Below are 22688 nucleotides of genomic sequence, written 5' to 3'. Positions count from 1 at the left end.
CAGTCTGTATTTACTTTCTGATTCTAGGGGGCCAATTGTATTGTTTTGGGCATTTAAAAATCCCATCTAAACTGGACTTTTTAGATGCACAATCAACTGTCACAACTCAATTGTGTTTTGGCGCCCATGCGTGTCACACCCAAACAGACCATGTTTAGCCGCCTAATACTGCTAAACCCCTATAAACTCCCTGCTTTGGGCGTCCAAATTCCCGTTTGGACACCCAAAGTGCCGAGTTTCAACACATTTTCTCTATCATCCATAAGGGATACTTAGTACGATGGGGTATAGATGGGGTCCAAAGGAGCCGGTGCACTTTAAAAAAAATTAAACAGGGTGTGCTGGCTCCTCCCCTCTATGTCCTGCCTCACAGCTCCGTTTAGAAAAATGTGCCCTCATGAGAGGATGCACACTCTGGAGATCCAGAGTTTTTTTTCAGGTAAGCTGTTGGGCAACAGCTTACCTGCACAGAGGGATACGAGGGGGACAGATATCGGCCTCCTGGAGGTGCTGAGTCAGATCCCGCTGACAGAACAGTGGTCCTGAGGGTCAGTGTACCGTAGGCATTGTGCTCTCGCGTGCACACACCCGCAGCACGCCGCACACCCCCAGTACGGAGCCTGATGTTCGGCAGAGTGGTGAGTGACAATTGAGGACCCCACTTGCTGGGACCTCTGTTCTATGTGCAGCACAATCTCGGGTCGGGCATACGGACTCCCCTTGGGGTGATCCCATAGCCCCCCTCCACCGCGTAGACTGGCCAGCGGTTGTGAAAATAGTTGTTGGGGACTTTTGCCAGTATAAATATACATGTAGCTCCAGCGCCATTGCAAGGGGCAGAGATTCCTCAGAGCAAAACCAGTGGCTTCCTGGCGGCATTTCCTGCGCACTCAATGTTGCTGCAGGACTGCCAACTGCTCCAAGTGGTTCTCCATGGCCAAACACTGGTACAGGGGTATAGTTAAGGGACCCTTGTATTAGGCTCCTCACACACTATTCTCCAAATTGCCTCTCTTCTAACTGTACAAGTGTTAGTTTCAGGCTATGTGCTGGTCCTCCCTCTGAGTCTCTCCACACATACTGGGCTTAGGCAGGCTTGCTTGTACCTGTGTATGTGTGTGAATGTAAATAACCTTTGTCAGCATGGTGAAAAAAGTTGTGTGCACTATTTGTCACACCAGGTCTTCCCCTTTCCTACAGATTATCTCGTGTGAACAGTGCAGTCAGCCTTCACAATGTAGTGGGGCTTCTGGGGGCGATTTGCAGGAGCCAGCTTGGCTCAGTTCTTTTAAAACTCTTGCTGACATGTCCAATAAATTGACTACTGCCAGACTGGAAAGGCAGCAGTTGCAACAGTCTGTGGCTGCTCTGACAAAATCATAGGACTTCTTTCTCATCTTCCAAATCTATTACCCCAAAAAAGGGGGTTTACGGATATCTTCTCGGAATCCAAGGAGAAGGTGCCAGAGGTGGAAGAGGGGGAGGAGCTGGAATCCAAGTTAGATGTTTCCTCTGCTGCACAGGGTGTAGACTCGCTTATCATTGCAATAAGGGATGTCCTAAATATTCCTGGGAAATGAGACAGATGTGCAGCAATCCTTTTTCTCTGCACAGGTTACATTTCTTGACTCAAAGGAACTGGATGATCTTTTCAGGGAGCCATGGGCTACTCCTGACAAATTCCAAGTGTCAAAAAAATGGGTGACTGCCTTTCCTTTTGCTCAAAAGGGGCGAAAGTTCTGGGAAACTCCCCCTGCTGTCGATGCGTCAGTATCACGTCTGTCAAAAAAGACAGTACTGGCGGTTCCAGGGGCTACAGCCTTAAAGGAACCCGCATACAGGAAAATAGAGACAACCTTAAAATCTATTTATGTTGTAGCAGGGGCCTCCCAAAGGTGTTGGGTGACTGATGCCATACATACCTGGGCTGGTAATCTTCAGGAGGGCCTCACTAGGTATAAGTCTATGGCTGATATGGTGACGCTGATTCAGCACATCCAGAAATCTGGCCGATTGCTCTGTGATACCATCAAAGGAATTGGCATAATGCCCGTACCTCTACCGTGGTGGTTTCTGGACGCATAGCATTGTGCTTGCGTCGGTGGGTGACTGACGCGGAGTCTAAAAGGAGTGTGGAAGCCTTGCACTTCACAGGTGATTGGCTGTTTGGAGGTGAATTAGATACCTGGATTTCAAAGGCTACTGCTGTAAAGTCCACGTACGTCCCCTCTGCTGCTCCACTGGCTAGACGTTCTTACACTGGGCCTTCACTGCAATCCTTTCGGACATTGCGCTTTAAGGGTAAGGCAAGAGGTGCCTCAAATGTGGTACGAGGCTCCAGAGGTAAGTTACGGAAACCTGCCACCACTGGGTCTCAGGACCAGAGAGTAAGCTCTGTCTCCTCAAAACCCTCCACATGACTGTGATCACGGGGTTGGAGTTCGTCTGAGATTCTTCAGCTCCATTTGGAACAGCTCCTGCCAGGATGCCTGGGTAAAAGACCTGTTCTCTCATGACTACAAACTGGAGTTAGAAAGTTCTCTGTCTCACAGGTTTACCGACTTGAGCGGAACCTTCTAGTTGAGAAGGGAATTCCGGTTAAGGTTATTGCCACCATGATTCAAGCCAGGAAAGCTGTCACGTCGAAGCATTACCACCATATCTGGAAACGATACATCTCCTGGTGTGAGGGACGAAAATATCCACCTGCGGATTTCAACCTGGGGCGCTTTTTGCGTTTTACAGGCTGGTGTGGATATGGGCCAAAGGTTGGGCTCTATTAAGGTTCAGATCTCGGCCTTGTCCATTTTCTTTCAGAAAAAAATTGGCTGCTCTGCCTGAGGTACAGACGTTCCTGCAGAGTGTCCTTCACATCCAGCCTCCTTTTGTGCCACCCACAGCACAATGGGATCTACATGTGGTTCTGTCCTTTGTACAGTCCTCTTGGTTTGAACCTCTGATGTCGGTAGAGGACAAGTACCTTACGTGGAAGACTGTCATGCTCCTTGCCTTGGCTTCCGCTATGCGCGTTTTAGAACTTGGCGCTTTGTCCAGTAGGAGTCCCTCCCTACCTGGTCTTTCATGAGGACAGAGCGGAACTCAGGACTCAACAACAGTTCCACCTGAATCAGCCTATTGTGGTTCTGGTGGCTTCGACCGCTTCCTCAATTTCAGTCCTTGGATGTGGTGCGAGCCCTGAGGATTTACGTCAAGAGGACTGCTGCTGTCTGAAAATCGGATTCCCTCTTTGTGCTGTATGATGCTCACAAAAAGGGTCCTCCTGCTTCAAAGCATTCTATTGCCCGTTGGATTAGGCAAACTATTCTACAGGCATACACTTCGGTGCCCTTGCCTATTCCTCGGTTTGTCAAGGCCCACTCTACCAGGTCTGTGGGTTCTTCCTGGGTGGCTGCCTGTAGTTTCGGCCTTGCAACTGTGCCGAGCCGCTACCTGGTCGGGGTCAAACACGTTTGTCAAATGTTATGGGTTTGATTCCCTGGCTACTGAGGATGTCCAGTTTGGAGATACGGTGCTGCAGGCATCTCGACATGTTTCCACCCGTTCTAGGAGCTTTGGGACATCCCCATTGTACTAAGTGTCCTCAGTATCCATTATGGATGATAGAGAAAAGAGGATTTTAATTACCTACCAGTAAATCCTTTTCTCGTAGTCCATAAGGGATACTGGGCACCTGCCTCTGTGCTTCACCTTCCTGCAAGTTATTGTTCTTATGTGAAGTTGGTTACACAGCTATTGCTGTTTTCTGGTTTCACTAGCTATTGCTAGTGTGTGTTCTGCTGTGTGCTGGTTTGCTAATCTCACCACTAGTTGTCGTGTTATGTTTTCTTCCTCTCAAGTATGTCCATCTCCTTCGGGTACAGTTTTCCTTGACTGAGCTGTGAGGGAGGGCATAGAGGGGAGGAGCCAGCACACACTGTTGAAGAAATTTAAAGTGCAATGGCTCCTTTTGGACCCGTCTATACCCCATCGTACTAAGTGTCCCCAGTACATCTTATGGACTACAAGAAAAATATTTACCGGTAGGTAATTAAAATCCTCTTTTTACTCGCACCTCAGGAGGCTGCGAAAAAAAATGTGAGCGCCGATGAGTGCCCCCAGCGGCAGAACAATTAATTTGCTGCCGTCAGACACCCTCTAGTGGGGGCCAAGCAAAATTGCAATTGAATCGGCTCCTAGATTTGGTTGGCAATTATCATGTGAAAATGTAACAAGTTTCACTTCCAAATCCTGACTTAAAAAGCCCCACTGATAATTGCGAACCTCCCAATAAAAGAGTATAAACAAGTCCCAGCATAGCCTGCCACAGTTTTAATGTTAGGTGATGCTTAAACTGTGAAAGGGCATGCTGGGATGTATAGCTTACCAACAAGTGGAGAACCACAGGTTGCCAGGCCTGATGTAAACCAATACTAACAAGTCGGAGTGAAAAGTCTTAACTTTTCAGCAATTCCAGATACACAAGTGTGCCTAGCCTGCTTTTTAGAAGATACACTAGTTCTGCCTGGCTCCTGTCAAACATTGTAACACCTCTTCAGATTCTTACTCTTAATGTCATGCCCACTTGAGTTCTGCATTTAAATATGTCTGTCAAGTTTTTTTGTGCTGCAGTCTTGCTGATTTGTATTTAACCTCTACAGTAGATGCCTGTCTACCTGATTTCATGGATCCGTTGGATAGACGTGTTTTTTGTTGTTGTTTCTCTGACGTCCTAGTGGATGCTGGGAACTCCGTAATAGCGGCTCCGCAGGAGACTGGGCACAACTAAAAGAAAGCTTTTAGACTACCTGGTGTGCACTGGCTCCTCCCACTATGACCCTCCTCCAAGCCTCAGTTAGATTTCTGTGCCCGGCCGAGCTGGATGCACACTAGGGGCTCTCCTGAGCTCCTAGAAAGAAAGTATATTTTAGGTTTTTTATTTTACAGTGAGACTTGCTGGCAACAGGCTCACTGCAACGAGGGACTAAGGGGAGAAGAAGCGATCCTACCTGCTTGCAGCTAGCTTGGGCTTCTTAGGCTACTGGACACCATTAGCTCCAGAGGGATCGACCGCAGGACCCGTCCTTGGTGTTCGTTCCCGGAGCCGCGCAGCCGTCCCCCTTACAGAGCCAGAAGCAAGAAGAGGTCCGGAAAATCGGCGGCAGAAGACTTCAGTCTTCACCAAGGTAGCGCACAGCACTGCAGCTGTGCGCCATTGCTCCTCATGTACACCTCACACTCCGGTCACTGATGGGTGCAGGGCGCTGGGGGGAGGCGCCCTGAGCAGCAATATTAAGACCTTGGCTGGCAAAATAATCACAATATATAGTCCCAGAGGCTATATATGTGATAAATACCCCTGCCAGAATCCATAAAAAAGCGGGAGAAAAGTCAGCTGAAAAAGGGGCGGGGCTATCTCCCTCAGCACACTGGCGCCATTTCTCCCTCAGCTCCGCTGGAAGGAAGCTCCCTGGCTCTCCCCTGCAGTCTGCACTACAGAAGGGTAAAAAAGAGAGGGGGGGGCACTAAATTTAGGCGCAGTATAATTATAGCAGCTATAAGGGGATATAATTCAGTTAGTCCCTGTATTATATAGCGCTCTGGTGTGTGCTGGCATACTCTCTCTCTGTCTCCCCAAAGGGCTTTGTGGGGTCCTGTCCTCTGTCAGAGCATTCCCTGTGTGTGTACGGTGTGTCGGTACGGCTGTGTCGACATGTTTGATGAGGAGGCTTATGTGGAGGCAGAGCAGATGCCTATAAATGTGATGTCACCCCCTGCGGGGCAGACACCTGAGTGGATGGACTTATGGAAGGACTTACGTGCAAGTGTCGACTCCATACATAAAAAATTTGACGACATGCCAAATGCGGGACAGCCGGCTTCTCAGCTCATGCCTGCCCAGACGCCTCAAAGGCCATCAGGGGCTCTAAAGCGCCCACTACCTCAGATGGCAGACACAGATGTCGACACGGATACTGATACCAGTGTCGACGACGAGTCTAATTTAATGTCCACTAGGGCCATTCGTTGCATGATTGAGGCAATGAAAGAGGTATTACACATTTCTGATATAAACCCAGGTACCTCAAAAAAGGGTATTATGTTTGGGGAGAAAAAACTACCAATAGTTTTTCCCCCATCTGAAGAATTAAATGAAGTGTGTGAAGAAGCGTGGGCTTCCCCCGATAAAAAATTGGTAATTTCTAAAAAGTTACTAATGGCGTTCACTTTCTCGCTAGAGGACAGGTCACGTTGGGAAACACCCCCTAGGGTGGATAAAGCGCTCACACGTTTGTCTAAAAAGGTGGCACTACCGTCTCTGGATACGGCCGCCCTAAAGGAGCCTGCTGATAGAAAGCAGGAGGCGATCCTGAAGTCTGTATATACACACTAAGGCATTATACTGAGACCAGCTATTGCTTAAGCATGGATGTGCAGTGCTGCAGCTGCGTGGTCAGATTCCCTGTCGGAAAATATTGACACCCTAGACAGGGACACTATTCTGCTAACCATAGAGCATATAAAAGACTCAGTCTTATACATGAGAGATGCACAGAGGGAGATTTGCCGGCTGGCATCTAAAATAAGTGCAATGTCCATTTCTGCTAGGAGAGGCTTATGGACTCGGCAGTGGACAGGGGATGCAGATTCGAAAAGGCACATGGAAGTTTTGCCTTATAAGGGTGAGGAGTTATTCGGGGATGTTCTCTCAGACCTAGTTTCCACAGCAACAGCTGGGAAGTCAGCATTTTTGCCCCATGTTCCCTCACAGCCTAAGAAAGCGCCGTATTATCAGGTACAGTCCTTTCGAACCCAGAAAAACAGGCGGGGAAAAGGCGGGTCCTTTCTGTCCAGAGGCAGAGGTAGGGGAAGAAGGCTGCAACAAACAGCAGGTTCCCAGGAACAAAAGTCCTCCCCCGCTTCCTCCAAGTCCGCCGCATGACGGTGGGGCTCCACAGGCGGAGCCAGGTACGGTGGGGGGCCGCCCATAAAAATTTCAGCGATCAGTGGGCTCGCTCACAGGTGGATCCCTGGATCCTTCAAGTAGTATCTCAGGGGTACAAGCTGGAATTCGAGACGTCTCCCCCCCGCCGTTTGCTCAAATCTGCCTTGCCGACAACTCCCCTAGGCAGGGAGGCTGTACTAGAGGCAATTCACAAGCTGTATTCCCAACAGGTGATAGTCAAGGTGCCCCTACTTCAACAAGGACGGGGTTACTATTCCACACTGTTTGTGGTACCGAAACCGGACGGTTCGGCGAGACCCATTTTAAATTTGAAATCCTTAAACACATACATAAAAAAATTCAAGTTCAAGATGGAATCGCTCAGGGCGGTTATTGCAAGCCTGGACGAGAGGGATTACATGGTATCCCTGGACATCAAGGATGCTTTCCTGCATGTCCCCATTTACCATCCTCACCAGGAGTACCTCAGATTTGTGGTACAGGATTGCCATTACCAATTCCAGACACTGCAGTTTGGACTGTCCACGGCACCGAGGGTGTTTACCAAGGTAATGGCAGAAATGATGATACTCCTTCGAAAAAAGGGAGTTTTAATTATCCCGTACTTGGACGATCTCCTTATAAAGGCGAGGTCCAAGGAGCAGTTGTTGGTCGGAGTAGCACTATCTCGGGAAGTGCTACAACAGCACGGATGGATTCTAAACATTCCACAGTCGCAGCTGGTTCCTACCACACGCCTACTGTTCCTGGGGATGGTTCTGGACACAGAACAGAAAAAAGTTTCTCCCGCAGGAGAAAGCCGATGAGCTGTCATCTCTATTCAGAGACCTCCTGAAACCAAAACAGGTATCGGTGCATCACTGCACACGAGTCCTGGGAAAAATGGTAGCTTCCTACGAAGCAATTCCATTCGGCAGGTTCCATGCAAGAACCTTTCAGTGGGACCTCTTGGACAAGCGGTCGGGATCGCATCTTCAGATGCATCGGCTGATAACCCTGTCTCCAAGGACCAGGGTATCTCTACTGTGGTGGCTGCAGAGTGCTCATCTTCAAGAGGGCCACAGATTCGGCATACAGGACTGGGTCCTGGTGACCACGGATGCCAGCCTTCGAGGCTGGGGGGCAGTCACACGGGGAAGAAATTTCCAAGGACTTTGGTCAAGTCAGGAGTCGTCCCTACACATAAATATTCTGGAACTGAGGGCCATTTACAATGCCCTAAGTCAGGCAAGGCCCCTGCTTCAAAACCAGCCGGTACTGATCCAATCAGACAACATCGTGGCAGTCGCCCATGTAAACCGACAGGGCGACACAAGAAGCAGGATGGCGATGGCAGAAGCCACAAGGATTCTCCGATGGGCGGAAAATCACGTCTTAGCACTGTCAGCAGTGTTCATTCCGGGAGTGGACAACTGGGAAGCAGACTTCCTCAGCAGACACGACCTACACCCGGGAGAGTGGGGACTTCATCCAGAAGAGTTCCAACTGTTGGTAAACCGTTGGGAAAGGCCACAGGTGGACATGATGGCGTCCCGCCTAAACAAAAAACTAGAGAGATATTGCGCCAGGTCAAGGGACCCTCAGGCAATAGCTGTGGACGCTCTAGTGACACCGTGGGTGTACCAGTCGGTTTATGTATTCCCTCCTCTGCCTCTCATACCAAAGGTACTGAGAATAATAAGAAGACGAGGAGTAAGAACGATACTCGTGGTTCCGGATTGGCCAAGAAGAGCTTGGTACCCAGAACTTCAAGAAATGATATCAGAGGACCCATGGCCTCTACTGCTCAGACGGGATCTGCTACAGCAGGGGCCCTATATGTTCCAAGACTTACCGCGGCTGCGTTTGACGGCATGGCGGTTGAATACCGGACCCTAAAGGAAAAGGGCATTCCGGAGGAAGTCATTCCTACGCTGATAAAAGCCAGGAAAGAAGTAACCGCAAACCATTATCACCGTATTTGGCGTAAATATGTTGCGTGGTGTGAGGCCAGGAAGGCCCCAACAGAGGAATTTCAGCTGGGTCGTTTTCTGCACTTCCTACAGTCGGGAGTGACTATGGGCCTAAAATTGGGTTCCATTAAAGTCCAGATTTCGGCTCTGTCGATTTTCTTCCAGAAAGAACTGGCTTCACTGCCTGAAGTTCAGACATTTGTAAAGGGAGTGCTACATATTCATCCCTCTTTTGTGCCTCCTGTGGCACCTTGGGATCTCAACGTGGTGTTGAGTTTCCTAAAATCACATTGGTTTGAGCCACTTAAAACTGTGGATCTGAAATATCTCACGTGGAAAGTGGTCATGTTATTGGCCTTGGCTTCGGCCAGGCGTGTGTCAGAATTGGCGGCTTTGTCCTGTAAAAGCCCTTATCTGATTTTCCATATGGATAGGGCAGAATTGAGGACTCGTCCCCAGTTTCTCCCTAAGGTGGTATCAGCTTTTCACTTGAACCAACCTGTTGTAGTGCCTGCGGCTACTAGGGACTTGGAAGATTCCAAGTTACTGGACATAGTCAGGGCCTTGAAAATGTATGTTTCCAGGACGGCTGGAGTCAGGAAAACTGACTCGCTTTTTATCCTGTATGCACCCAACAAACTAGGTGCTCCTGCTTCTAAGCAGACTATTGCTCGCTGGATTTGTAGCACAATTCAGCTGGCGCATTCTGCGGCTGGATTGCCGCATCCTAAATCAGTAAAAGCCCATTCCACAAGGAAAGTGGGCTCATCTTGGGCGGCTGCCCGAGGGGTCTCGGCTTTACAACTTTGCCGAGCTGCAACTTGGTCAGGGGCAAACACGTTTGCTAAATTCTATAAATTTGATACCCTGGCTGAGGAGGACCTTGAGTTCTCTCATTCGGTGCTGCAGAGTCATCCGCACTCTCCCTCCAGTTTGGGAGCTTTGGTATAATCCCCATGGTCCTTACGGAGTTCCCAGCATCCACTAGGACGTCAGAGATAATAAGATTTTACTCACCGGTAAATCTATTTCTCATAGTCCGTAGTGGATGCTGGGCGCCCATCCCAAGTGTGGATTGTCTGCAATACTTGTATATAGTTATTGCCTAACTAAAGGGTTATTGTTGTGAGCCATCTATTGAGAGGCTCAGGTTATAGTTCATACTGTTAACTGGGTATAGTATCACGAGTTATACGGTGTGATTGGTGTGGCTGGTATGAGTCTTTCCCGGGATTCAAAATCCTACCTTATTGTGTCCGCTCTTCCGGGCACAGTGTCCTAACTGAGGCTTGGAGGAGGGTCATAGTGGGAGGAGCCAGTGCACACCAGGTAGTCTAAAAGCTTTCTTTTAGTTGTGCCCAGTCTCCTGCGGAGCCGCTATTCCCATGGTCCTTAGGGAGTTCCCAGCATCCACTACGGACTATGAGAAATAGATTTACCGGTGAGTAAAATCTTATTATTATTTTTTTTTGTCTTGTGTAATTGTGTGTCTAGACCAACCTTAGTAATTTCATGGTAATCAAGGGTTGCTCTTTTAATTTGTGTACTAATTGAATTATTTGGCCTGTTTACTGTTTGCAGTTCACACACTGGACCCTCATATTCCCATCCTCCACCAGCACACAATTTTCCTGTTCAGCAGCAGAGCTCTGCATACTTCGGAGACATGAAATACCAAAACGCATCACCATACACACAGCCAGCAGCTCCTAGGGGGTATGGGAATCGCCAAAATTACATGGAAAGTGATACAAGCTTTGGAGCCAGAGAGGAAAACCAATCGCAACATTCAATGCACGATCAAGGCTACCAGGTGAATATAAAAACACCTCTAACATTTTCAGTTCTATTATTGTCTTGGTTTACCACTGTTGGAGGGTATGACAAGTGAACAACAATTTTTGTTTTTTTGTTTTTTTTTAAAGTTATTTTCAGCAGTAATGGTATCAAGCACCAAACAATACTGAGTGGTATATTGGTGATACACACAAAGCAGTAAAATATAAATCAAAGATGCATGACTTGGTCATCTGTTAATGATTGTGGAATTAGCTAAGGCCTAATGTAGCTTTTACGTTAGTTAGGGTTCAGCTGATACCACAATAGTCTTTGACATGCACATCATATGGTTTCTGTGTAGAATGTTGTCAGTAGGTGAAAGCACAGTTTACTGGTTTTAGAATTTCCTGTAGAACTGAGGAAGCATAGTTTGGTAATTATATTACTGTTTACTCCAGATAGAAAATTTGGTGTGTATACCACAGTGGGTTGTAGTCATCCCTATTCAGTTTGCAAAGACAAACTCAGTTGACAGGTTCCTGTGAAATTGAAGTTCTATTTTATTTTGGAATGTATTGTTCCTGAAGCAAATTATAAATGTGAAGTATTCATTAGTTTGCAGAGGTAGAGGGGCTGACTTCACCCTTGGCTAACGTGTGCCAGCATCTTCTATAAAGGGGCACTGTGAGTACTAAAAATGTCTTCCTTAACCACTTGCCTGATTACATCAGTTATTACCACATCAGGCTCTCCCTGAGAAGGTTGCATGTCTTGTGACCAGTCAGAAATGGGTGCAGGAGCTCACAGTGCTCACCTTCTCTGTATGTCCACCCTCAGTCTCCGCCTCCCTAGTTGCAGACAATGATTATCATCCTGACATGGCTACAGTGATCACACCTGCTGCTGCAGGAGCTCACAAGGCTCACTGGAGCCACATTTCCCCTGCAATCTCTGCTCCTCTACCCTTTTGAAGATCTTGCCTGGGCTACCCTGGGATCTTTCTCCCTTGGCTATAGGAGCTTGTTGGCATGCCTATGAAATTGATTTGTATCACGCGATTCAGTTCTTCCCATCCAGATACAACCCATTTCCTGCTAACCTGTTTAAAGCTTGTTTTCACCCATGGATGCAGATCCATGCTCATATGGTGCATGCACAGTAAAATTTCGGACAAACGGGCCTATTCAATTGTCTCCCAGGGAGCCACTAGATAGCGCCCAACGGAGCAGTTCAATTGTTGCTCTGTTCAGGCGTGCATGCAGCCGTGGAGACGCATTTCAGCTTGCAGCCTCTTGAGGTGCGAGTTGAAATGTGCATAAACATCGTGGTTTGGGTGCCCAAACCTGTACTTGACACTGTTTAGGTGCTTTGCATGGCTAAACCTAATACTAATAGGCTCTATTATGGGGCAAACATGCCCAATGGGGACATTTGTCCCCAATGGGCACCCAATATGTTTGGGCACCCACAAAACAATTAAATTGGCCCCCATGACTCATGCGCAGTAGTGTAAAAATTGTTCATTCCACATAGGTTTGTGACTGCTAGAGAATACAGAGAACATTTTACTAGCTACATTGGCAGCATTTCTGGGACTGCCATACAATACTGAGTGCAATGTTGTAACTGCCATATAATACTGAGCATTTTAATGACCACTATTCAATACTGATAGCATTTTAATGACTGCCATACAAAGATGGACGTGTAAAGTAACGGATTGCGTGTGACCCAGGATAAACCAGAATACTGACCGCAAGTTAAAACAAAAATATTACCTCAATGTAATTTTATAGAAATAGCAATACAAATATAGAGAATAATAAAATTGATAAAGTGGTACTACTAAAGTTACCGCATTTAATTATTGCGTCAAGGGGTGTGCAATAAGCTTCCGAATGTACAGTGCCATAGGTAGAGTAAACACAATCTGACTGTCTGGTTGTGAACTGTAATCTCCGACTAAAGTTCTTGTGAAATGTCAAGGCACAGCACCGGTATATAAGCAGCACTGCACACCGAAGAGGTCAGCATGTGCACTTCCTCCACAGACTCTTTAAGGAGGTCAACAGAGGCCACTGGAGAGCAAAGATATAATACAACTACAAGAGTAATACGTGACAACAGGAGAATTTTGACAGATTGCGAGCTGCTTTTTGGGAGAAAGCATTGTCCTGCACCACTGCGAGTGGTATGCAGATTTTCGTCACGGGAGAGCTGTGGCTGGCCTCTGTCCACCATCAGAGGACAAAGTTGCTGTCGTTCGTGCCATAGTTGAGTTGGACGCCAGGTTGACCGTGGCCCAGTTAGAGAAGGAAATAAGTCCTCTCATTGGGAACCATCCACTTTATACGCCATAAAAATCTTGATCTGAGCAAGGTTCTGCACGCCTCATCAGCGGACTCGAGCAGAAGGAGGCTCGGGAGACTTGCTGCAACATTCTGGCCCGGTTTGATGGCGGTCACTCAAACTCTGTCTGGGAGATCACCAGTGGCGATGAATTCTGGATCCCAACACCAAATAGCCCAGTTGACCACAGTAGTCCTGATGGGAGTGTGGCTAATGGGCCCTACATACTATGCGATCCGCAGCCGAGCTGTCCGACAGGGGGGGGGGCAGTGACTGGGGGGGGGGGGGGGGGGGGAGTGAAGTTTCTTCACTCCTTCACTCCCTCCGTCACCTGGCTCCATAGCAATGCATGCGAATATGGTCGAGATCGTCCATATTGGCCTGCATGCACAAGCGATGGGGCACAAACGATGAACGAGCACAGGGCCGCGCATCGTTCGTCGTTGGTGCCTCCACACTGAAAGATATGAACGGTATCTCGTTCATTAATGAACGAGATCGTTCATATCTTTCAGTAATATCGCCTAGTGTGTAGGGCCTATGAGACTGGTCATGTAGCTACCGTACCAATTGTGCAGCAGCGCACCATCACTGGGGACTGGTATGCCAACCAATGCCTGCTGCCAGTGCTTGAAGCCATTTCCAGGTACCGTCCAAGAACATGCACTTGTGGTGCCCTTCTCCATCAGTGCGCCTGCCCACATGTTCAGGAAAGTGGTGGATTTTTTAGCCATGAATGCATCCAGGAGCTTGGTCATTCGTCAAACAGTCTAGATCTGGCCCCCCTGTGACTTTTTTCTTCCCACAAATCAATTGCAAAATGCATAGGAAGCTCCAGTGAAAACCTTCATCCGTCATGGAGAAGACATACTTGCTTTGGACTAGTCCAGCTGCATCAAGTGGTTTGAGCACATGTAGCTTTGTATAGACTTCTCCGGTGAATACGTAGAAAAAATATAATGTTCACTTTGTAAATAAAACTCTTTGGCCGGGATGTAATGAAATCCAGAGTTTGCTGGCCGAAATCTGATTTTCTGCAGCAGGATACATTGTTTTCCACAGGGAAACATCGGGGTGTAGAGTGGATCTGGATCCAGAGGCACTAACAGGCAAAGTTTAAGCTGTCCCGGGATGCATAGGGGCCTCCTCTATAACCCCACCTCCAGACACTGTGAGCTCAGGTTTTAGATGGTGCCTGCAGCATCAGGTCACTACAGCCCTAAAAGCTTTTAACTTTTTTCTTCAGGGCTGACAGCACTGTAAATCTGACCGACTTCAGTGCCGCAGGCTTATCACCTCCTGCTAGCCTGGTTCCCGGGTACTTGCAGCGGCGACATCTGCGGACATAGGCACAGTCCCGGATCACTCTCTAGGATTGCGTGGCTGCTACCAGGATGCAGGTAAGAGGGTCTCCTAGTGGGACCCACCATTAAATCTTGTTCCGTCCGCGGCCTAGGGAGACGGGCCGCGACGCTGCTGTGGACACTGTCACTGGGCAGGGACCCCACTAGATCACAGGACATTAGGAGCACAAGTCAGGTGCACAAACACCTAATTTAATAAGGCTCCATAGTACCTGAGGTGGAATACCAGCATAGGGGAGGCGGTGCTTGACCTGTAGCCATCTGCTACAAATTTCCAGCCCTGAAGCTACCTCACTTCCCTCACAGAGACACTGGGATTCCTCTTAAAAGCATAGCAGCAGTAGGTCTCCGGGATTGCTGGGTAAGGTCTCCCATGTAAAGTCGCCTGTATACATTGCTGTGTCTTTACATTACACTTAATTATCCTACCTGTCTTCTAAGACAGCGTTGGTTGAGAATTATGTACATTGCAGATTATATTGTACGAGTATTCTGCCATATCCTCCTGGTCTTCGGGCCGTGCTGTGATAGTGTAGTGCAGCTTTATTGTGATATTATGTCTGCATTGCTTGTGACTGTGTGTACCTGTACTGCTGTGTGATTTCACTTTCAGTGTTTCCCAGCTATACCAAATAACGTTGTACACAGATTTTATCTATATCGCTATAAAAATATTACATCTGTGTTAGTCACACTGTACTCTGTTTGTTTATGCCACAGATTACTGTACTTTGGCTATAATATCGTACTGTGTAAGTCCACTTGCCTACATTGTGCTATGTCTAACAAACAGAGCAGCAAATGAGCAGAAGCTCCTGCAACATGCAGACTATGCTCCGCGGGTTTGACATAGGAAGAAGCATTACTTGACGGTCTTTGTCTACAAACCCCAGTCAGTCCGCAGCTCCTGCACCTGGTCCCGAGCCACCATGGGCAGCCTTCACTGCCATGCTGGGTGCTCTGGCCCTATAGGGCTGCCTGTGGCATTACCCCCACAGATTGTATCTATGTTAAATCTGCCTTGGGCACAATATTTATCTAACCAACTACAACAACTTACTCTGTTTCTGGTTAGACAGAAACCTCCCTCAGGTCACATACACGTCCCTGGTCCTAATCGGGCTGCTTCTTCCTCTCAGTCTACAAACCTCTGATGAGGACCCCAGGGTGGGAGACTGACAATCAGTTCGCCCAGGTCTGGCTCTATTTCTGGCTATGGAGCCTGGAGACTATATGGTATCCCTGGATATACATGATGCGTATCTGCTTATTCCTATTGCCATCTCGCATCATCAGTTTCTGCGGTTTGCTATTGGCAACCTTCATTATCAATTCAGGCTCTGCCATTTGGACTGGCTGTGGCTCCTCTGATCTTCACCAAGGTCAAGGCCGTTATGACTGCTCATCTCAGTCGTCAGGGAATCAGAGTCCTCCCATATCTGGATGATCGTTTGATTCTGGCAAGGTCACACGAAGTTCTCCTCAGTCATGTACGGTTGACTGTATCTTTCCTACAGGCCCACGGGTGGCTGATAAATTGGAAAAAAATCCTCCCTGGTCCCATCGCAGAGCATGGTGCACTTAGGGGCACTTCTGGACACTGAGTCAGTGACTGTTCTTGGCCACGGACAAGGTCCTGAAGCTTCAGGACTGGATAAGACATTTTCATTTGTCGTCCCAGAGTGCCAATACATTCAGTGATGCAAGTTCTTGGACTGATGGTGTCATCCTTCGACATGATGGAGTACTGTCAATTTCCCTCTTGTCTTCTGCAGCGGTTGATCCTTTCCAAGTGGGACAGCTTACCTCATCAGATCAGATATCACATGGTTTCTTTGACTCCAGAGGTTTGTCTGTCGCTGACCTGGTGGCTCCAGGACCACCAATTGAGCAGGGGCCATCCCTTCTGGATCCCCAACTGGGTCCTGCTGACAAGGGACACTAGCCTTCTGGGTTGGGGAGCGATGTTGGAGCAGCACTTGTCATTAGACCGAGGAGGAATCTTTCTCCCATCTATATTCTGCAGCCGAGGGCGGTATTCAATGCCCTGTCTATCACCCTGCCTCTGGTACGGAACAGGCCTGTTCAGGTACAATCGGACTACGCCACCACAGTGGCATACATAAACCGTCAAGGCGGCACACGAAGCCGCATGGCAATGTTTTAAGTGTCCAAAATCCTATGTTGGGCGAAATGCCATCTTCCAGCCATATCGGCGGTGTTCATTCGAGGCGTCCTAAAATGGGAAGTGGACTTCCTCTGTCGACAGGGCATTCACTCTGGAGTGTGGAATCTTCATCCTGAAGTCTTCCAACTCCTGGTGGACAGATGGGGTCTGCCACACGTGGACCTCATGGCGCCTCGACACAATCACAAGGTTCTGGTCTTATATCAAGGACCAGGGATCCTCAGGCAGCGTTCGTGGATGCATTGGCTGTTCCATGGAACTTTCAGCTGCCTTACATATTCCCTCTGATTGGTGTCACTCCTGCCCAGGGTACTTCGAAAGTTAAAACCAGATGGAGGAATGCGAATTCAAGTCACTCCAGCGTGGCCCAGACTGCATTGGTTCTCAGACCTGCAGGGTCTTTCGACAGAACATCCCCTTCTACTTCCTCAGTGTCAAGACCACCTAGTGCAGGGCCCTGGCCAGACTGGCTTTGACAACGTGGCTATTGAAGCATCACTTCTAAGGAACAAAGTGTTTTCAGAGGCTGTTATTCAGACTATGATGAAGGCCTGCAAACCGGCCTCTGCTCGGATTTATTACAGAGTTTGGCATTCTTCACCTGGTGTGCTGATAAGAATTATGACTCCTGTTGATTCAGGGCTTCCAGAATTCGGGCTGTTCTACAATGAGGCTTGGACTTAGGTCTTCGTCTTGCCTCCCTCAAGGTTCACATATCTGCCTTGTCTGTTTGGTTTCAGCGCAAGTTTACCTCTATACCTGATGTTCATACGTTCATTCAGGGTGTTCTATGTATTCAGCCTCCCTATGTCCTCCCAGTGGCTCCATGGGACTTATCTTATTGAAAGCCCTTCAAGAGTCTCCCTTCGAACCTCTTGAGTAAGACCTCAAATGGCTCACGGCCAAGGTCCTGTTCATGCTGGCTATTGCCTCTGTAAGAAGGGGCTCGGACTTGGGCACTTTGTCCTGTCGTCCCCCCTTTCTGATTTTCCACCGTGACAAGGGGGTTCTACGAACCCTGCCCAGTTACTTTTCTAAGGTGGTGTCATCTTTTCACCTTAACCAAGAGATTGTGGTCCTGGCCTTTATCTCTTCGGACTTGTCGGCTAAATAAGTCTTTAGATGTGATTAGGGCTCTCCGTGTCTGTGGACAGGACTGCCTCTATTAGACTGTCTGATGTTGATGCCCTCTTTGTCCTGTTTGGAATCCACAAACGTGGCTGACCTGCGAATAAGCAAACCTTGGCCAGATGGATTAGAATGGTGATTGTACATGCTTATGCGCAGGCTGGTCTCCCAGCTCCTGCCGCGATTAAGGCCCATTTTACCTGGTTTGTTGGACCTTCTTGGGCGGTCTGCGAAAAGCGTCTGCAGAACAATTGTGCAAGGCGGTTACGTGGTCCTCAGTAAACACCTTTCTTAGGCTCTTTGCCTTTGATACTTTCGCCTCCAAGGATTCTTCCTCTTGACACCAGATTCTCATATCCGCTCAGGCGTGTCCCCTCCCCTGAGGAACTGCTTTAGGATATCCTCGATGCTTCCCTCTGGAAACCAATGTATCCTGCTGCAGAAAAGGAGTGTTATGGTCAGAGGCGGATTGGCCATATGGTTCACAGGGAAGATTCCCGGTGGGCCGACGCAACCGTGGGGCCTGTTTTGTTTGTGGACATGTGGTCCTTTTTTAGAGACATAATGAATATGATGCAAAATAATTTGTACATATGAAAATTACTTTGCCACTTAGCCTGTGATTGCAGATGATCTAGTGTATGCTCTGTCTGCCTGCTTGGCTGACATATAAGATTGAGTGAATAGTGATTGGGATACGGTTGGTGTAATAAGCAAGAAAATATATATTTCTAAAGAATGATATAGTTTCCTAAATTCTGAAGGTGTATCATATAATGTGCTCATAATATATATTTTTTCTTTCTTTTTAACTTCCCCTTGATGCTGGACATGACCACTATCTGGAAAGTCTTGGGGGGAGGGTGCTGTTGACATGGCCCATGCCTAGACCTTACATCCCTGGTGCTGCCCATGTGGGGCCACTAGTACAAATTTTTCCAGGGCCGCTTTTTGTTCCCAATCTGCCCCTGGTTATGGTAGACTTACCATTGTTAACTTTCTGCGAGGTACACTGGGTTCCACAGGGCGCCCACCCTCACGCACCTAGCTTCTATGGGTTTGTATGGCATTGGCAACTGGTACCTTCTGTCGTGAGATTGTGTTCTTATGTGAATAACATCTTCTCTCTTGCCTGCTTCCTGCATTGGTCTGGTTAACAAAACTGAGCTCACAGTGCCTGTAAGCAGGGTTATAGAGGAGGCCCCTATGCAACCTGGAACAGCTAAAGCTTTGCCTGTTGGTGCCTCTTGATTCAGATCCACTCTACACCCGTTTTTTTCCCTATGGAACCCAATGTACCTCGCAGAATGAGTTGACAATGGTAAGTCTACCATAACTTTTTTTTTTTAAAGGGGAAATCGTGTACAAGGCTAAACCATTCCTGTTACATGATTGCCCCTTTAAAACGATGTCAGAGTACGGCCACCATCCCGTGCGGCTGCCAAACTCAGACTTCAGTACATCCCGGCCTTTATGTGCATCCGGAAACTTATTACACACCCCTTTGGTATATACAACAAATGCTTGAAATAAAGCAACCTGTGACCTCGTGAGTAGATTTGTGCTCAAGAATGGGGGTTCCGCTAGATATTTATCACAATGAAGTAGTCACTTGGTTTTTAATGGATAAAATAAATGTGTAATTATTTGTCCATATGCTGGTGGCATGTACGGAGACTGGTTTCTCCTGTAGTATGTAGAACTCTATGGGGGTGATTCAAATAGTTGTTCTGACCAGTCGAGCATGCCGTGGGTGCACATTGGAGCAGATGTATTAAGCCTGGAGAAGGGATAAAAAAAGTGATAAACCAGTGATAAGTGGAACCAGCTGGTCAGCGCCTGTCATTTTTCAAATCCGTACTGATTGGCTTGTGCATTATCACTGGTTTACAACTTCTTTATCCCTTCTCCAGGTTAATACATGTGCCCCATTATTTTTCTGGAGGGGCGAGCTTAAATGTGAGAACTCCAGCTTTCTGCAGCAGGGTACATTGGTTTCCACAGGGAAACATCAGGGTGTAGAGATGCATCTTGATCCAGGCACCAACAGGCTAAAGCTTTAGACTGACCCAGGATGCACTGGGGCCTTCTCTATAACCCCGCCTCCAGGCACTGTGAGCTCCGTTTCGAGTTGGTCACTTAACAGGGTGGCTGCACTGGGCAGCCCTGAAAAAAGCTTTATTAGAAGACTTCAAGGGCCGCAGCACTTTTGTCAGGGTGACGTTCTGTGCTGTGGCTCAGTCACCTTCCCAGCGGCGTCGCATACTCCCACTGGCTCAGTTCCTGGCTACTTGCGGCGGGGACACTCTGACATTAACACACGTTCGCAGAGCTCTCCTGGTTCGCGTGACTGCTACTAAGGGATGTGGTAAGATGGTCCCCCAGGTTGGACCCTCCATTAAATCTCGTTCCGATCGCTGTCTAGGGAGCATGGACACAGTCACCGAGCAGGGACCCCACTATAAATACCAGGGCATAAGAGTACAGGTTGGGTGTACTAATGCCCACTTTAATAAGACTCCATAGTACCAGGTGGTGTGGACCAGCATAGGGGAGAAGGCACTTGACCTGTAGCCCATCCCCCGGCTCAGGGAGCCATCTACTGCTCAGTTCCCGCCCATGAGCGGCCACACACTCTCCCTCACTCTGACTGAGACGCTGGGCGCCATCTTCTAAACATAGCTGCGACTAGTGGAGGTTTAAGGGAGACACCTTATTTGGGGGAAGACCTCAATAAAATTGTGACTGACTTGGCTGCTGCGAAGACCGCTTTTCTCCCTAATACTTCTTCTGCACAGAAGGCAAAAGGTACCACTTTTCGCTTCTTTCGACCTCAAGGGAAAGCAAAAGGTCAGACATAACCGAAACGATCTCGTGCTTCCAAAACCACAAAACCTAAGGCTAAACCATACTGGGCAGCTTGTCAGCCTGCTTCTAAATACGACAAGCCTGTTGCATGATGGGGTGGGCCTTCCCCTGCGATTCACCAAGGTCTGGTTAAAGACTCCTTCAGACGCAGTCTCTTTCAAGAGATGTCCCCCTTGCCAGTTTTGAACCACGGTTATCCCTTTGGATCCGTTAAAAGCGCAAGCTCTTTATTTGGTTGTGCGTTTCTTCCTGGATACAGGAGTGGTGGTGCAGGTACCTCTGTCCCAGAGAGGCAGAGGATACTACTCGAGCCTGTTACTGGTACCAAAACTAATGGGTCTTTCCGGCCCATACTCAAACTCAAGTCACTGAACAAGTTTGTGAGAGTGTCCAAGTTCCATATGGAAACAATGTGCTCAATTGTACTAGCCATGGAACCCAGAGACTATATGGTATCCCTGGATATACAAGATGCTTACCTGCATATACCTTGCCATATCGCATCAGCAATATCTGCGGTTTGCAACCTCCACCTGGTGGCAGAGCCACCAGGCTCTGCCATTTGGACTGGCCACGGCTCCTCCGATCTTCACCAAGGTTATGGCCGCGATGACAGCTCATCTCCGTCGCCAGGAAGTCAGGATCCTGCCATATCTGGACGGCTTGCTGATTCTGACAAACTCCTATGCTGTACTCCTCGGTTATCTGCAACTGCTGGTAAATTTCCTACAAGCCCACGAGTGGCTCATCAACTGGATAAAGTCCTCGCTGGTCCCTGTTCGGAGCATGATGCACCTGGGGGCACTGCTGGATACACACAGTCAACTGCTGTTTCTGTCTCCAGAGAAGGTCCTGAAGCTTCAGGACAGGATCAGATAATTCCTCTCTCGCCCAAGAGTGTCGATACACTCTGTGATACAAGTACTAGGCCTAATGGTGTCTGCTTTCGACATGTTAGCGTACGCTCAATTTCATTCCCACCCTCTGCAGAGGTTAATACTTTCCAAGTGGTCAGCCTACCTCATCGGATCAGGTCTCACATGATCTCCTTTACTCTGGAGGTTCGTCTGTCGCTGACCTGGTGGCTAAAGGACCAGCAGTTTAGCAAGGGCCGTCCCTTCTGGATCCCCAACTGGGTCCTACTGACGGTGGACGTCAGTCTGCGGGGTTGGGGCGCGGTGTTAAAGCAACACTCTTTCCAGGGTTGGTGGATCCTGCAGGAATCACTCCTCCCGATAAACATTCTGGAATTGCGGGCAGTGTTCAATGCTTTGTCTCTCGCCCTGCCTCTGATACAGAATAGGCCTCTTCAAGTACGGTCAGACAACACCATCACGGTGGCATACATAAACCATCAAGGTGGCACTCGAAGCCGCATGGCAATAATGGAAGTATCAAAAATCCTTTTGATGTGCGGACGCCATCTGCTAGCCATATCGGCAGTGTTCATTCTGGGAGTCCTCAACTGGGAAGCGGACTTCCTCAGTCATCAGGACGTACACGCTGGAGAGTGGAGTCTTCATCCGGAAGTCTTTCAACTCCTAGTGGACAAGTGGGGCCTACCAGATGTAGACCTAATGGCATCTCGACACAATCACAAGGTTCCGGTCTTCGGAGCAAGGACAAGGGATCCTCAAGCAGCGTTCGTGGACACTGGCAATTCCATGGAACTTTTGGCTGCCGTATGTGTTCCATCTGGTGTCACTTCTGCCCAGGGTAATAAGGAAGTTCAAGCAAGAAGGAGGAATACTACGTCTAATCGCTCCGGCGTGGCCCAAATGGCATTAGTTCTCAGACCTGCAGGGTCTCTCGATAGAGCGTCCTCTTCTACTTCCGCAGTGCCCAGATCACCTCGTTCAGGGCCCTTGTGTCTACCAGGATTTAGCCCGGCTGGCTTTGACAGCGTGGCTCTTGAAGCTTCCGTACTGCGGGCCAAAGGATTCTCTGAGGCGATCATTCAAACTGTTAAAGGCCAGTAAACCGGCGTCGGCTCGGATTTATCATAGGGTCTGTAATTCTTACTTCGCCTGGTGTGCGACTAACCATTATGACGCATACAAGTTCAGTACTGCCAAACTTTTTGCTTTCCTGCAACA

General features: G+C 48.4%; 1 protein-coding gene across 4 annotated transcripts in view; it reads left to right on the top strand.

Annotated features, from left to right (window-relative positions):
* ZFR2 (zinc finger RNA binding protein 2) overlaps positions 1–22688 on the top strand; it is a 463201-nt gene that overhangs the window by 25165 nt on the left and 415348 nt on the right. For all 4 annotated transcript variants that reach the window (XM_063914849.1, XM_063914848.1, XM_063914847.1 and 1 more), the window contains exon 2: positions 10498–10729. In XM_063914849.1, the coding sequence (XP_063770919.1) occupies positions 10498–10729 (232 nt within the window). The remainder of the gene's footprint in view (positions 1–10497; positions 10730–22688) is intronic.

Source organism: Pseudophryne corroboree, chromosome 1 (genome assembly GCF_028390025.1).
Source record: "Pseudophryne corroboree isolate aPseCor3 chromosome 1, aPseCor3.hap2, whole genome shotgun sequence".
NCBI classification, from domain to species: domain Eukaryota; kingdom Metazoa; phylum Chordata; class Amphibia; order Anura; family Myobatrachidae; genus Pseudophryne; species Pseudophryne corroboree.
Note: the sequence above shows the minus strand (reverse complement) of the source record. Positions and strands in the feature narration are given on the sequence as shown.